The 17,187-nt window shown below is 34.1% G+C and overlaps 1 protein-coding gene across 6 annotated transcripts in view; it reads left to right on the top strand.

Moving 5' to 3' along the window:
• Positions 1 to 17,187, top strand: part of LOC131941910 (uncharacterized) — a 52,881-nt gene that overhangs the window by 29,857 nt on the left and 5,837 nt on the right. For all 6 annotated transcript variants that reach the window (XM_059301799.1, XM_059301940.1, XM_059301714.1 and 3 more), the window contains exons 2-3: positions 15,867 to 16,096; positions 16,891 to 17,142. In XM_059301799.1, coding sequence (XP_059157782.1) covers positions 15,962 to 16,096; positions 16,891 to 17,142 — 387 coding nt within the window. In that variant the 5' untranslated portion in view covers positions 15,867 to 15,961. The remainder of the gene's footprint in view (positions 1 to 15,866; positions 16,097 to 16,890; positions 17,143 to 17,187) is intronic.

Raw genomic sequence — 17,187 nt, 5'->3', positions numbered from 1 at the left:
CACCGGTGTACTGGTTGCTCATGAGACGAAGTGGCCTAATGGTAGAGAGCTAGACTGCTGAACAGTAAGGCTCGAGTTCGAATCCGGGTTCAAGTCAGTTGACTGTTCCTGAGTCCACCCATCTCTAATGGATACACAACTCACATTTGGAAAAGTAAAGGCGGCTGGGCATAGTGCTGACCACACTATCCCTTCAGATGCCGAGGTCACAAAAACAAGTGAACACTACTTCACTTGCCCCATAGACCGTCAGGTTTAGAAGGGGAACTTTACTGGCCGTGTCCACCTATTAACACAGTTTACATTATAATATAATTGAAATATAATAGTCCTTTCCCATAAGACCTTAGGATTTTGGTCCAAAAATTATTACATGTATGGAAAAGATGGTATGTGTGTTCTGATATAATATATCAAGTTTCATCTCGTCTGTCAAGAATTATGGGAATTATGGGAATTATGAGAATTATGAGAATTATGGGAATTATGGGAATTATGAGAATTATGGGAATTATGGGAATTATGAGAATTATGGGAATTATGAGAATTATGAGAATTATGGGAATTATGGGAATTATGGGAATTATGGGAATTATGGCATGTGTACAAAAACAAATTCATAGCGTGCCGCAATAGAGTAAAATGTCAGTAAACCTTATTTTAATATACAATTCTGGATAACTATTACAAAGAAGCATCTTATTTGAAGGATATATAATTCAGAAGCCATCTAGAATAAAAAATTAAATACTTGTTTTTAATTTACAAATATTTTTACCAAAATAAGGGTCAAGGTAACCCCTATCTGAATGTTGAAAATGCAAAGCAATAAAAAAAACCAAAACAACATTAAAATGCATGGTTTTTTTTTTACCGCCGTTTGGAAAGGGGATAGTAAAAGGAAGGTAAGGTCAGTTAAGGAGATTTTTTAATAATGGAACATTATCGTCATTTTATCATTAGTCATTAACGATATCAACACTTGAACAATGGAATATTATCGGCATTTCATCTTTAGTCATTAACTATGTGAAAATTGGAAAAATTGAATCTTATCGGTATTTAATCTTTAATCATTAACTTTGTCAAAACAAGAACAATGGGATATTATCGGCATTTAATCTTCAGTTATTAAAAGTGTCAAAACTAGATCCATGGTTTCAGTGTTAAAGTATCAACCCACTCTTTAGAATAACAAGATATAAAAACAAGAGAATAAAACACAAAATGTCTTTAGAGGAACTCGTTAATCACACTAAAAGCTAGAATCTTAATACATTTTCTCTAGCTAGAAGAGTAAATATGAGGTTTAGTCTGTTCTGGGATTTTTTCAAATATTTTGTATGTTTGACCTAAAGTTTCGATTTTACTAGAATAGCTTAAGTAACTGTATATATATATATATATATATATATATATATATATATATATATATATATATATATATATATATATATATATATGGTTAAAAAGTTGTACTTTGGTTTACAACATGACATTTCTCTTCTGCTGCTGACGTTGATTGTGAGAGACGGAAGAAGTAATTTCAGGATGGAGTCATCCATCATAGATCAGTTCTACCGCTTCCCACAAACCGACCATCCCACCTTACTATCTCATTACACCTCAGGTCATGATGACCTTTAATACCAGGTCAACTTGAGGGACAGACCCTTCCACCGTCGCCACATCTCCTCACCCCTGAACCTATTCCCCGAGGCTAGCTAGTCCCACCCCTCTCCCTTACGCACGCACGCACACACACACACATACACACACACAAACGCGCGCACGCACACCTTGACATTTGTTTTACGCAATCACCAGCCTGACCACGTCAATCAATGAAGTTTAAGGTCGAAACGTTCACAGATGTTTAAGTATACGACGACGGTAATAGAGCTGCGAAGAGGCAATAAGCAGCTTAGGATTAAGGTGGAGCCATGGGCGGATTATGATAGGGTTGGGCTCGGTTATAACCTGCAAACACTGCCCTGACTTTAGCACCAAACCTGGACGGATAATTATTTGCTAATTATTTTTTTTTACAAATATAGAAACATTGCCTGTCAATCAGTTGAAACAAACTTCTTCTAGGATTATTGGTTTTGTAAGTTGTCTAATTTGATAATTCTCAGATAATTCTCAATAAATAATTATGTTAAAACATTTTATATACAATTCTCGTATACTACAACCCATTACTTTGAAAACATTCCTTAACTAGTCATCCATTGCTCTGAAAAGCAATGATAGACTTTGTTACTGCACTATTTTTGTAAATTAAATTAGTTACTAGAATCACACTTTTATTTTTAGGTATATCGACTTTTTACCTCTTCAGTAGAAATAAAAATAAAATCATATTTTGTGTTTAATAATATTCAAGCAACTTTTTCCAATGTACTCATCACCCTTTTAGCGCAATAGACGCATTAAAAAATAGAAATAAAATGAGAAGCAACGTTATGTTAGAACTAACTGCATACCCGTGCTTCGCCACAGGGGCGGAACTACAGTGCCGCCAGACCCCGCAATGCGGGGGGCCCAGGCCGTTTAGGGGCCCATGGCCGACCATAATAAAAAATATATAGGCTACATGACTTGTAGTGTGAAAGATAGGCAAACGTTCAAACCACTTCCATGACTTATTTCCCTTTTTTAAATAGTTAAATATGTGTACTCTTAAGAAACTTTTAATAGATTTGCACTAAACAAATTAAAAAGCAATCACTTCTCTTAAATATTATTAAAAAATACATAATAAAGAATGACATAGTATAAAAAGGAAATGTATTAAAAACTAATAATATAAATGCTAAAAAAACATAAAAATAAACATAAGGCTAGAAACCATTACACACACAAAGCTTTCATGCTTCATATTCTTTTGACCGACTTGCCAACCACAACTTCGGCTCAATAAAACCTGCAGAAGCCGTAGAACTGGATGGTGACCTACTTACCAGCCATATTAAGGAAGCATTATGTCAGATACTAAAACAGAGAATTTCAAAACAGACTAATAGCACTCACACAAATGAGGTGTTGTTTTAACATTTTTTAATAAAAATAAAGACTAAGAATTTTTAATATTTTTCAAATTTCGATGATGCCCGTATTGAGTATTCTATGTTCGTATTTCGTATATAGGGTCCTATATATATATATATATATATATATATATATATATATATATATATATATATATATATATATATATATATATATATATATATATATATATATTTATTTATTTATTAATATATATATATATATATATATATATATATATATATATATATATATATATATATATATATATATATATATATATATATATATATATGGGGCCCAAAAATTTTTTTTTTGCGGGGTGGCCATTTTTTCTAGATGCGCCACTGCTTCGCCACGGTGAATCTTTTAATGACCACTTGGGAACAGAACAAAACCAAGCACAAACACAAAAGAAAACACAAACGCAAAGACAAACAGAAACAGAAACAGAAACACAAACGCAAACGCTTAACCAAATGGCTTTATCAAACAAACGGCCGTGTATTCACAAAAAATGCTCTCTTTTTCGTCCGCGCAATTATCCTTCATCCACCAACCAGCGGTGTAATTAGAATCACCGCCAAACAACATGTTTTCACATGCGCCTGCACGCAGAGAGAAAGAAAGAGAGAGCCTTTCTCACATTCTCTAATTTAACTATCCTTTTAAATAACGTCGAAAAAAATATTTAAAAAAATGATTTTAAGAAATCATAGAATTAAAAAAATTACAAAACTCTGTACCGACTATTCAGGAAACAATATAAATCTTAACATTAATCTCTTTTAATTATGGGCCTTAACATTATAATCACTTTGTGTAGGTATATAAAAACAAATATTACTTAAACAGGAATATTTAGCGTGTGTGGAATTTCTTTTTAAATTACCTCCCTTGAAAAAATTACTTAACAATTTATTTAGTTTTATTTGACTCTACTCTTATTAAAATGTATCAGTTTTTTTTCTAAGAATCAATGCGAAAATATCATTTGACATCAATCCGTTTAATATGTTTTAGCAACGTGCGTGTATTTAATATTTTTATGTTCTTTTGTTGACGTATGCAAAAAAAATTTAAAACTTTGTAAACTATCAGTTTAGAGAAAAGTAGGGCTCAAAAAACCCGTCAAAATCAGATTGAGTCTGAGATTTACAGCGGCAGACCTTTGCTCTCCTAGGGCTTCACAGGATTGAGTCAAGATACCCCCCCCCAACACACACACAACGTTCTTGTTGTGTGATATTGACAGTCCATGGGGACGACATATGATCAGAGCCCCATGTTTTTCCAATATGATAAGGCGATTGTAAAACAGAAATCGTCAAACTTAAACCGTACATTTATTTGTTTCCTTTTTAAACGCCCCTTTAACACTTGTCATAATATACTTTTCATTTGAAATATACTTGTATCCATTATACTTTCCATACTTGTTTTTCACATTTCTCAGTAATCACTCAATCCATCTGTACATATTTTGTCAACTATGCAGCGAAAAGAAATTGTAAAAGATATCATCGTTTAAATCTTTAATTTACAAGTTAAAAAAGCAAGACCATCCCACCACTAAAAAAAAGATAATCCTGCACTTACCAACCTAACACAGTTGTGACCCTTAGAAAGGTTCAGTACACCTGAGTCCGACTGTACCAAACAAACTAAAAAAATGTAAAGCCTCGAGCAATTGTCAGCAACCTATTAGGAAGAGAGTTGCTTTATTTTTATTTGGTAACATAAAATCTAAATCTATAATGGGCCACGTTCGCACTTATCTCTCTCTCTCTCTCTGTCTGTCCGCAAAATATTTTCGCCGGACATCACATTAGAATCTACAGCGATATATCGAGAACTTTTTACGGACTTTTGTTGAAAATAATATGTTAGATGTTTTAAATGTATAACCACAATTTTATTTAAAGATGAAAAATAAAAATTAAAGGCGTATTCGAATATAGAGAAACGGTATTATTTATGCAACCGGAAAAGTGTATAAACTTGGGACAAAACTCATTTAACAATGACGTCGCTTATTGTTTTATCTATTTAGATTCTAGATCTAGAGATTCTAGATCTAGACTAGATCTAAATCTACGCAAAAACTTCACTTAGACGCTACGTCGCTAAGATCTATTCTAGATCTAGATTTAGACTCTGTCTACTGTAGAATCTATTCCAAAAATAAATTTCTATAATAAACTTTTTTCAGGACTTAAATATTTTATAGAAATCTGTGTTTGTTTAGCAATGAAACTGGCTAATTTTGGGTAAAAAAAATAATTTGAAAAAATAGGCATATTCGTGTAAGTTATTTTTTAAAACACTTCTTTTATTCTCCATATTTTAAAAGGTACCTAATTAGCTGAAATGGTAGTGTACTTAATACCAGACAGGTGGTGCATGATCGAGACACACCTATTTTTACAAGCTTTTATTTAACTCACTTCCTCGTCAGTCGCCAGTCGTCAGTCGTCAGTCTAGACCGAAACGCAGGAGTGAAAATTCGGAAACTTCTACTTGACCGATACGATTCACACTTGGCACGTGGGTCAAGACATCAGGACAATGCAATCTGAAATTAAATTTGACTTAATTAGATGCCTAATTAATTTTTTTATGAATTAATTAAAATTTGGACCGAATTAGTAGGCATGTCTAGCCAACCACACCACACGCGTCGTCACGTTCAATAGCTGCGCCATCACGGTACGTTCAATAGCTGCGCCATCACGTTCAGTAGGCGGGCAATGGTTTTTAGTCATGTAACTCTATTGTAAATAAAACATGTAAAGTACTGAAAAAAAATTCATAAAAAACGTTTTAATAACAAGATTTTATGTACTAATGCACTAAAAAGTAGAAAATAAATTATACACTACTATTTAAATTACTATAAAGAAAAGCGTGGGTCTCTTCTCAAATATTAGTAAAGGTATCCAATAGGTACTAAAGTACTAAAAAGACCCACGCTTTTCTTTATAGTAATTTAAATAGTAGTGTATAATTTATTTTCTACGTTTTAGTGAATTAGTACATAAAAGCTAGTTATTAAAACGTTTTTTATGAATTTTTTTTTTATATGTGAATCTTCCTATTTTAGACTATAAAGAAAGGAACTACTTTGGAAATCTTTGTTTATCTATGCAATTTGCTAATCTCTATAATATATGAAGCAAAGTTGTTGGGTGCCCGACATCGGGCACTTCCCGGCGCCGCAGGCGCTTCAAATTTGGCAGGATTTTGCCTTGGGGCGACAGAACACGGGGGCCGGTGCCGGTTGGCCTAAAGGTCTACGATGAGGGGGTCAAAACAGACCTCGACTGACCGGCGCCTTATATGAGCTATAAATCGAAAAAAATTTGTCCACGTAGTAACCTCTTCATAACTCCTGAGGTCGCAGACCGACCCTCGGGCGAATTAATTAAGCATTCAAATTCTCAATGTTTTTGAAAGCCTAAGCGAAGCTGGGCAGCAAGCCTAGTATTTATATAATGTGATGTATTGAGTGCTATTTCTAGCTCTATCACTAAAGTAGGCAGCTGTTATCTAAAACTAAAGTTATATATATATATATATATATATATATATATATATATATATATATATATATATATATATATATATATATAATAGTATTTCGAAAATCCCACTTATTTATACCCCTAAGTTCGCCATTCCCCACTGGTTATACTATAGTCAATCCTGCTGTTTGTAGAGCCTCGAATTCCACCATTTTCCACCTATTTATAAACCACCAAAAGCCGCCATTTCCCACCTATTTATACATCTAAGACATAAAATTTCTGATTTGAGCCTATAATCCTTCCTGCCCCAGGAAACGATTGTAAGGGGAGTGCACTCACAGCTTGCATTGACGTTTCTTTATAATTAGGTCGTTGTTCTTGTTCGTCCAGTCTCGCCCCTTGATATCCGATTTGGGAAATAAATTAAAGGGCAGATAATCAAAGAGGTATCGTTTGCAGGCGGTGGTCGAAAGAAAGGCAGTGTAAAAAAATGGTGTTCGGATTTATGGGAAAGTATGTTTTTTTTTTATGGCTTGTGAGTATTGTGGCTGAGAGATGAAAGCTAACGGAAACAGTGTGCATCTAAAGAATATTTGGTGTCAAATGACGGGTGCTAGCTGCTGCACATTGGTGAGAGTGGAATGAAAGTAAGGAGGAGGGAGGTGGGCACATTTTGCAGATAGTCCTTGAAGGGAGATGATCCGGTCAACGGAAATTACTCAAAATTTGACAGAAGGTAGAGAATTAGATGTTTTACTTACATGTGACATTTCATTTATCTATCTGAAATAGTACTCAAGTTATAGGCTTTTGAAAAATTCAAAGTAGAAAAAGTACCACTTCAGGTTATTGGAAATCGCTCAAAAGTTGATACAGATATCGATTTTGATAAAATACTCGTTATCATGTTTACAGACACACACACACAGACACACAAACAGACATACACACAGACATACGGACAAGATTGCAAAATTAAGTTTTTCCGTATCAGTGAGGTGTAAAACGTCGAGATTAGCAAAAATCTCGATTTTTTTGCACGATTACAAGACTTTCTCTATACTTCGCACATACGAGAAAGTAAAAATTTAAGACTAGTAAATATACTCTATAAATTGCTAGCTACATGTATTGACACACATATTTGACAAAACAGAAACATTCTGTTTCCTATGTCGTATCTAATTTTTTTTATAAAACGTGAGATACACTGCTTAAATTAGAACGGGCGTGTATTTGGGGTGTTGGGGGGGGGGGGGGGGGGTAGGTGTTGGAAGGTTGTTGCGGGAGGGGGGATGACAATTGGATACTCTCGCCATTTGTGTTCTACAATTTTATTAATTTATTAAGATATATATATATATATATATATATATATATATATATATATATATATATATATATATATATATATATATAAATATATATATATATATATATATATATATATATATATATATATATATATATATATATATATATATATATATATATATATGTATATATAATACTATTAGGGTGGCGTTTAAATTTAATGCATAGAGCTTTGAGACGCTTTTCAAGTAATGCATTAGGTTTTTAAAAACTTTAAAATCAAACATCTATTCAACATTGTATTTTTATTTTCGCAAACTAATAATGAGTTCTTTTATAAAGAAATCTATGAATGGCTTTAAGGCAAACTACTTATAAAAGGATTACTTGTTTTTCCCCCTATTTCTCATACGGGAACAAAAGGGAACAGCAGGTCTTTTGTACACATGTGGCAGACATTACCGGATATTGACTGCACAGAGGACACATGCTGTGTGTCTAAAAAAAAACTAGACCTCGATAAAATGTGGTTTCAAATCTGCGTTCCATATTAGAAGAGTGAAAAAGTGTGTTCCAATGTTTAAAAATGTATACATTTTTGCTTTGGTAGCTTGTAGTATTGTCAATAAAAGAATGCATGCATGTTGGTTGAGAAGTAACGTGCTGGATCCCAGGGTTGATTCCACCAGGCTAAAAATACAGCCTTCTAACAAAAACAAAAGATAAACAGAAAATTAAACTTATTTTCTCAAACTAGTCGTCTAAAAAACAATCTATTTTCAACCAGCCGAGAAAAGAATGCAATCCGGTTGAAACTATGCTCCAGTTTATGTATAAAAATTATTCAAAATTTGTAAGAATTCTAAAGAAAAAAAAAATTAATCTCGACTGTAAATCATGACGTAATTAGTGACAGATTTTAATCTACAAATACATGGGATTAAAAGGAAATTTTAAGATAATCCATGATTTAAAAAATGCATTACTTTCTTACGTGAGAAAAAAATTGTGAAAAATCGTCGAAGCGAGACCGAGGCTGATGGTAACAGACACACCACTGTGCCGCGGTCGGCAACCTTATGTAGACAGGGACATGTTAGAATTTATTGACACTACGGAATTACGCGACAGCAATGCATGTTGCATACTAGATACATGGCAGCACTCTAAGTTATACGCTGGTCACAGAGTAGTACTGCAAGCTGTGTACTTTCGTTCGTTCTTTATATTTTTACTTTCTCGTATATACGAAGTATTAAGTCTTGTAATCGTGCAAAAAAAAAAAAAAATCTAGGTTTTTGCAAATCTCGACTTTTTAGGGCTCCCTGAGTCGGAAAAACATAGTTTTGCAATCTTGTCCGTGTGTCTGTGTGTATGTGTGTCTGTGTCTGTGTGTGTGTGTGTGTGTGTGTAAATACGATAACTTGAGTACCGTAACATCTAGGTTGATGAAATTTCATATATAAGTATTATATCAAAGTCGTAGATCCGTATCAACTTTTGAGCGATTTCCGATAACCGGAAGTGGTACTTTTTCTACTTTGAATTTTTTAAAAGCCTAAAACTTGAGTACTATTTTAGATAGATAAATGAAATTTCACATGTAAGTAAAAGATTTAATTCACTACCTTCTTTCAAATTTTGAGTAATTTCCGTTGAACGGAAGTAGTCATTTACGCTATTTCCGATTTCTCAAAAAACTAATGTAAATTTATAAATTACTACTAATATTGCGCACTATTATGCACATTTTATTTGGCGTTCACTTGGTGTGCAATTCTTTTTCCACGAGATTTTATTCTATTTTAAAAAGTTTAAGTATTTAAAATGGATTAAAAATCCTGTCTATATCCCTAGTTCCCATCCTCTGTTGTTTTATATAAGAATATTCGAGAAAGTTTAGGGGAAATCACTCTCGCTTTATTTCTTAATAAATAAATTTCCACACACACACGCACAAGCATGTACACACACGAGCGCACTCACACATATATTCTCTCACTTACACGCACACACACACTCACTCACATACTTTCTCACACACAAGCACACACACACATTTTCTCTTACTTACAATCTTACGTACACACACTCACACAGTAACTCTCTCATACACACATTTACACACACTCACAATCTCTCTCACACTTACGAACACCCATTCATAGACTTTCACACACAATCACACACACACACACACACTCATACACATATACTAATATATATTTTAAAATGTTAGTGAGTGTTATTGACATTATTGGATATGGATAAGCAACATAATGAGATGCGTTGAAATCTATATAGTTCAGAAGTGTGTAAACGTCAGATTTGTAAAAGGAAAACAAGTTTTGTTACATATGGTACAGTAAATAAAACATCGAGTTCAAGTAAGTTGTGTGTACACAAGTACCCAGTGATTACCAGCCCGTTCAGATATTTAGATCACACGTCAATCACGTTTGACATAGCTGCACTCTCTTCTCGTGACGTCCCCGGGAACACGATGATAAAAATTACCATCGCACATTAAAGTAAATGTTGATAAAGAATTTATCTCAATTTTTTTATCGGCGTCTCGTAAAACGTAGTGTCGCCTTGTCGCGGTGTAAATGAGGTCAAGGGGTGAACCATTCACCAGGCGAGTGATTAGCTAATTAATCTAATTTGCTTATTGATCAGGAAACGCCGAAATTGCAATTGTTACATCATATCGGGTTGAAATTTTAGATCGCGTGAATCGAATTTAGCCTGATCGTCAATTATGAATATAATTGTAGAACGAGTTCAAAAAATGATATTGCTACAGCTATGAAAGCAAACACAGTAAAATTGTAACCAATATTTGACAGTTAGTTTTCGCTATATAAAAGTAAAGTTTCTATGGTTTACAAGATAAAGACAATGCATCCATGGAAATCATTAAAATGTTAATAATTATCATTAAAAAAGTTAAAAAAAAACCACGTTTTCTGATTGTACTAAAAAGTAGAAAATAAATGCTATACATCACAATAATGCAAGCAATCACTCTACTATAAGCGATGAAAAACGTGGGGCGCCGAAGTAAAAGTTTTTTATCGGTCATTGTTAATATAAGATGTAAAAGTTATATTACTATTGATTAGATAATACTATTGACTTTTATTAGGGAGCTTGTAGAGAGTCAACAGTATTAGAAACTGTAAGAAAATCACGGCGCCCCACGTTTTTCATCGCTTATAGTAGAGTGATCGCTTGCATTATTGTGATGTATAGCATTTATTTTCTACTTTTTAGTTCAATCAAAAAACGTGGGTTTTTAAAAACTTTTTTAATGATAATTATTTTCTACTTTTTAGTCTTTGTCTGTTTGTTTGCATTCAAATCTTGCTATCGATTTTATCTTCTCACATTCACTTTTTTTTGGGTAAACGAAGACAACTCGTAAAAAACACGTGCCTTTCCAATCGACGTTTCTTCTGTGTTGCCGTTTCTTTCACCATTTTGCCCTCGCGTGCAAACCATTCGACCATCAACATTCTACTTCCTGATCAGTCAGATTTACATAGGTTTGTACACAAACACCGTGTGACCACTACTCAGTAAGCCTGATGAGGGAAAGTACCGAACCTTGTTTTCATCAAATTACAATTACTGGGTTATGTCCCTTTTTTTGGTACAAATCAATAGAAGTCTAAAATGATCAATAAAAGTTTTCCATGGATCAATTTAGTAATAATAATAATAATAATTGAATATTGTATTGTCATCGGAAACAAAGCTTCCCTGAAAATGTCAGAGCGCTAGCTAACTGGGAAGTGCCCGAAATTTCGAGCGCAAGATTTGATTGGAAAAACAAACAAACAGACGCGAAAGCAAGTTAAAGAAAACGTGGGAAAAAACAAATTTGCAGACAATGTTACTAGCGATTGTTAATTTCGATTCAATTGCTTAAACCAATAGTGCTATAAACATGTCTTTCAAGCATTTGTAAATTTCAATTCAAAAGCTAAACCGATAGTGGTATGAACATATATCGTTCAAAGATAGTCTCCTGTAATAAGATAAATAAAATGACATGACATCCCGGCTAAGATAAACTAATGCCATTGTACATCGTCATGGCAACAGAGTCTCACAACTGAACTGTTATTGTTAACAGTCTGGTACTTGGAAATTGTATGCATGAGTCATGGTGTTGTTTAGAGGAAACGTATAATCTTTCTCTCCCTCTCTCGTAATGTAAATATCTAAATATCTAAATGTCTAAACGTCTAAATATCTATAATATAAGCCACTAGGTGTTGTTTCGCACTTCCGTCAGACATCGCTATAGATTCTAGAACAGGGGTCGGCAACCTGCGGCTCGCGAGCCACATGCGGCTCTTTTTATGTCAAGGTGTGGCACTCGAGTTCCATGCACAAAGATTAATAATTGTATTATTTCATTTTAAAAGCTCATAAAAATATTATACTGAAAAGAAAAACAACTTTAAACAGGATTAAAAACTCATCAGAGAACAGTGAGAATAGGTGAGGTAGAAAGTAAATGGACAGCTGACAGCCGATGTGGCACTAGACCCAACCACACAGCCGTGCTGTAGCCAGCCCAGTGTCGACTATTCCATTCTTGCTACTGCCGATTTTTTCGAATATCATTAAATGGGAAATGTTATTTTATTCAGAATGCATCCCTCTACCGAAGTATTTTAGTTATTAGTTTCCTTCGGTGGAGTCAGGCAGTGGCGTAGCGAGGGGGTTGGGGGGGGGGGGGGGGCGGGGGTGCGGGGGGTGCGGACCGCACCGGGTGACACCATTTAGAGGGGTGACACTGAGGCAAAAAAAGCAAATTATATACAGAAAAATGATAATTTCACTTAATTAAATGATTAATTAGAGTGAATTAAATAGTCTTTTAAGAGCAAAGTTGACAAATCCCTACACGTGTGGAGGGGGGGTGCCACCATGACGTAAACCTGCTAATGATAAAAAAAAACATGCAACTTCCAGCTGTATTTATAACAGAGTATAGATACAAATTGTTAGTATTATCTGAGCGGGGGTGGGGGGTGACGGAAGGGAGGGGAGGGGTGGAAGTTACATCAACTCAACGTTGCAATATATATGCATGAGGAAAAACGGTAATAACCTATATGTTAATTCATGTATTGGGGTGGGGGGGGGGGGGGGAGAGGTAAAAAATGAAATACATCCAGAAGAAAAAAAAATGTGAGTACATATACACATGCGTATACACATACTTAAAAGTGTATATGGAATATATATATATATATATATATATATATATATATATATATATATATATATATATATATATATATATATATATATATATATATATATATATATATATATATATATATATATGATATTTTTTCTTACGGGGGGGGGGGGTGGGGGGGGGTGGTATGACACCATTAGGTGCCGCACCGGGTGACACCCGACCTCGCTATACCCGACCTCGCTACGCCATTGAAGCCAGGTACTGGACTTGGGAAAAGTAGGGTTGAAGATAAGCACTGTGAGAACCGAAGGACAGAAGCGACTGATTCAGTTATCAAACCTATATCTAAGCCAGTTCGTCAGTTGAGGGCTGCTTAGCTATGGGAGACACCTCCTTAGCTACTGGTGTCCGTAAAGAAAAAAACAAAGTTATTGACTTCTAAAGTGGATTGGGATTGTCCTATAGTTATATTTTTTGATAACTAACTTAATAATAGCAGAGCTAGCTAAAACACTTTTTTTTGTGCGAAACATGTTTTTCTATGAATCAATATTAGTTCATATTTAACGGTATTTTTTTCAAATAAACAATTAAATTTATTTACCTAATTCTAATCAAATACCAGATTATTGGAAAAATAATGTTAGTGGCTCTTTAAAAACTGGGAAATTTTGTAAATTGTATATTTTTTTGGCTTTTATTGTTGCCGACCCCTGTTCTAGAACCATGAGTGTTAACATCAACACATGCCAGCGACATTAAATTTGCAAAGCATTATCTTATTATAAATACTGTTATAGGGTTTATTTATATAGCGACTTAAATTTTTTTTTATAGTTGGCAAAGTTTTTACTTTTTCGCATAACGTTAAAATTTTTTTTAAATACACGCACGTTGCTAAAACATATTAAACGGATCATTGTCAAATAATATTATCGCTTAGATTCCTAGAAAAAATTGTTACATTTTAAAAACAGTTGGGTATAAAAAAAGTAATTATTTAAAATGTTTAATAATTATGCCAGGGGAGATAATTTAAAAAATTCTAATCAAGCTAATAAAAATGTGAAAGCAAATTTTGCCGACGTCCATGAAGGCACTATTATTTGAATAATATAATTAGCATGGATTGATAAAGTGCAATATGGTAGGTAAAATACGAATATTTTAAATACTGCCTTTTGTTTATTTTATGGTTAAGTTGGGGTATTATAGTCATTTACTAAGTTGAATTAGGCGGTTCCGCCGGCGTCCCGACAGTGTGCAATTTGGCGTACCGGGCTAGACTGTGAGCACAATGTTTGCATTTAAGTTCTGTTAATGTTATTGGTGTTGTATTTGCGTTAGAGTTGGCGTTTGTGTTTGCGTTTTCATTTGTATTTTTTCTGCGTTTGCGTTTGCATTTGTGTTTGTGTTTTCTTTTGTGTTTGTGTTTGTTTTTTTCTTTTGTGTTTGCGTTAGCGTGTTGCGTTTATGTTTTCGTTTGTGTTTTTTGAGTTTACATTTGTGTTTGCATTGTGTTTGAGTTTGCATTTTTGTGTGTTTGCGTTTTCTTTTGTGTTTGTGTTTGTGGTTGCGTTGTGTTTGTGTTTGCATTTGTGTTTAGTTTTATTCTGTTTCCAAGTTAGTTAATTTAAAAAAAAGATTCACCGTGGCGGAGCACGGGTATGCAGTAGTATACATATATAAATATATAAACAAATAAATACGTATATTATATATATATATATATATATATATATATATATATATATATATATATATATATATATATATATATATATATATATATATATATACTAACATATAAAAGCCCACGTGCGCACTTCTCTCTCTCTCTTTCTCTCTCTCTCTCTGTCCGCAAAATATTTTCGCCAGATATCACATCATATCTGCAGCGATATAATATGGAGAACTTGATACGGACGTTTCTTAAGTAGGTCTTTTATTCTTCATGTTTCATAAGGTTCCTACATAGTTGAGATGAGAGTGTAATTGATACCATGTGGGTGGTACGGGTCGAGACACACCAAGACCATCTTAATTTTTATTCAAGTTTTTTTTGTATATGTTGATAATTAAGTTGCCTATTGGGACTTGGCGGGGCACGGGGCAGGTGAAGTAGAGTTCACCTGTTTCTGTCTTTTTAGCATATGAAGAGATGGTGTGGTCAGACGCATACTCAGCCGAAATAAGTGTTTGCAAAAGACAAAAACAACATAACTACCATTGAACAGCCGGGGTTTTAAAGAAATCTTTTAAGTCTCTTAATTTTCAGTCTCTTCATCAGCGAGTGCATTTAATATGGTATGGATACCGATGAAGAAATGAACTATTTCATTTACATCTATAGATCTATACATAAAAACCTAATAAAAACAAACCACTGTAAAAACAGGAAGAATATCATTGAATAGCCATTTTTTTTAACGGAATCATTTAAGTCACTTCATTAGTGTGTGCCTGTGCTATTTTAAATGTGTCGGATTTTTAGCTAATTAGTTATTTCTTTGCTTTGTCAGTAGTATAGTTCAGCGTGTAGTAAAGCACATTGCGTTTTGACCAATAACTATTTTATAAATTATTTTTCTCAAACAAGTACAACATTTTAAAATATACAGGCCTATAATTCACGTGAAACGGGTACCGATGGCTATATATATATATATATATATATATATATATATATATATATATATATATATATATATATATATATATCAAAGGCTACTGTTAACTTGTTGCAGAACATTCTTGAGACGTGACATGCTGACGTCAAGCCGGAAGTTCTCTTAAGGTACCTCCGACACAACGTGCCGCGCATCGTGGCATCTCTGACGTCATGCGATGCTTCGAGTGGGCGGAGGTGCGGCGGAAGTGCCAGGAGGAGTCGAGCCTGGAGGGGAAGGAGATTAAAAACACGATCGTCATCACGTTTGCCTTCCAGATAGTCTTTACCGCCTTCAATGCCTTGCAGGTTTGTAGCACAAGTTTGAAGTTTATTGTTTGATGTGATACTAGTTGGTGTTTGTATAGTAAATCATATCTTTGTATTGGTGCTGGGTTGTTCGTGTTTGTTAAGTAGATCTCATCGGTTTTGTGGTTCTGGGTGATTTAAATCAAAATTCTCGTTTTAGTCTGCGTAGTAAAATAAAATATTTAGGGTCGGTGGGGCTTAATATTCTTGTGAAAGACTGTTGAAAAGGGGGGGGGGTCATTATGTTACACTGGTCAATAAATCCGCGACTATATCTTCATTTTCATAGCTGAAGAGTTATATATATATATATATATTTAACTGCCCAGGGATTGATGATCGTCTTTGCAATAACATTAACCAATGCGAGACAGTCATAGACACCAATGGTTAACTAAAACCACTTCCATCTTGACTCTTTGTCCTAGAAAGTTGAGCCAAGAATCTTGAAGTCATCTTACTAAAGTACAAGCTTAAAAACACTCGAATATTATTTGAAATAGGTTGAAAATACTTGTAAGTGCCAGAGATTCAGTTTCAAGTGTTTATGCATATGTAATGTTTTATTTTATTTATAGTTTCTTAGTTTGAATCTTGGTTTTTAATTGTTTATGTGGATGTTCAGATTTTATTTAAAGAGTGTCTTATAACTTTTTTGTTTGAGTGTTGTTTTGTTTTCGATGTTTATACTTTACAACGTTCATGTTAAAATATGTTATTTGTCCTTTTACCTAATCTACTAGCCACACTACCCTCTAATATATTCTCATCTACGTTAACATTTCCATCAACAGAATCTCCACAGCTCACTGCACGATGAAGAAAGTCTGGGTCTCATCTGCCTCTCCATCCTCTACTTCACCGCCATCATCTCCAGTGTCCTCTCCCCCACCATCATCGGACTCATCGGGGCCAAGGCCGTCCTGGTGGCCTACTTTCTGGCCCACGCTGTTTACGTCTTGGCCAACTTTTACCCGTCCTTCGCCACCATGGTGCCTGCGGCCATCGCTCTAGGGGCCTTCAACGGGCCGGCTTGGACGTCTCAGGTAAAGAAATATCGGTTGGATTTACTTTTGTAGTTTTATTTTGTA

Source organism: Physella acuta, unplaced genomic scaffold, assembly GCF_028476545.2.
Source record: "Physella acuta isolate Inbredline_101_S28 unplaced genomic scaffold, ASM2847654v3 ptg000006l, whole genome shotgun sequence".
NCBI lineage: Eukaryota > Metazoa > Mollusca > Gastropoda > Physidae > Physella > Physella acuta.
The sequence above is the reverse complement of the archived record's forward strand: the minus strand, read 5'-3'. Positions and strand labels throughout refer to the sequence as shown.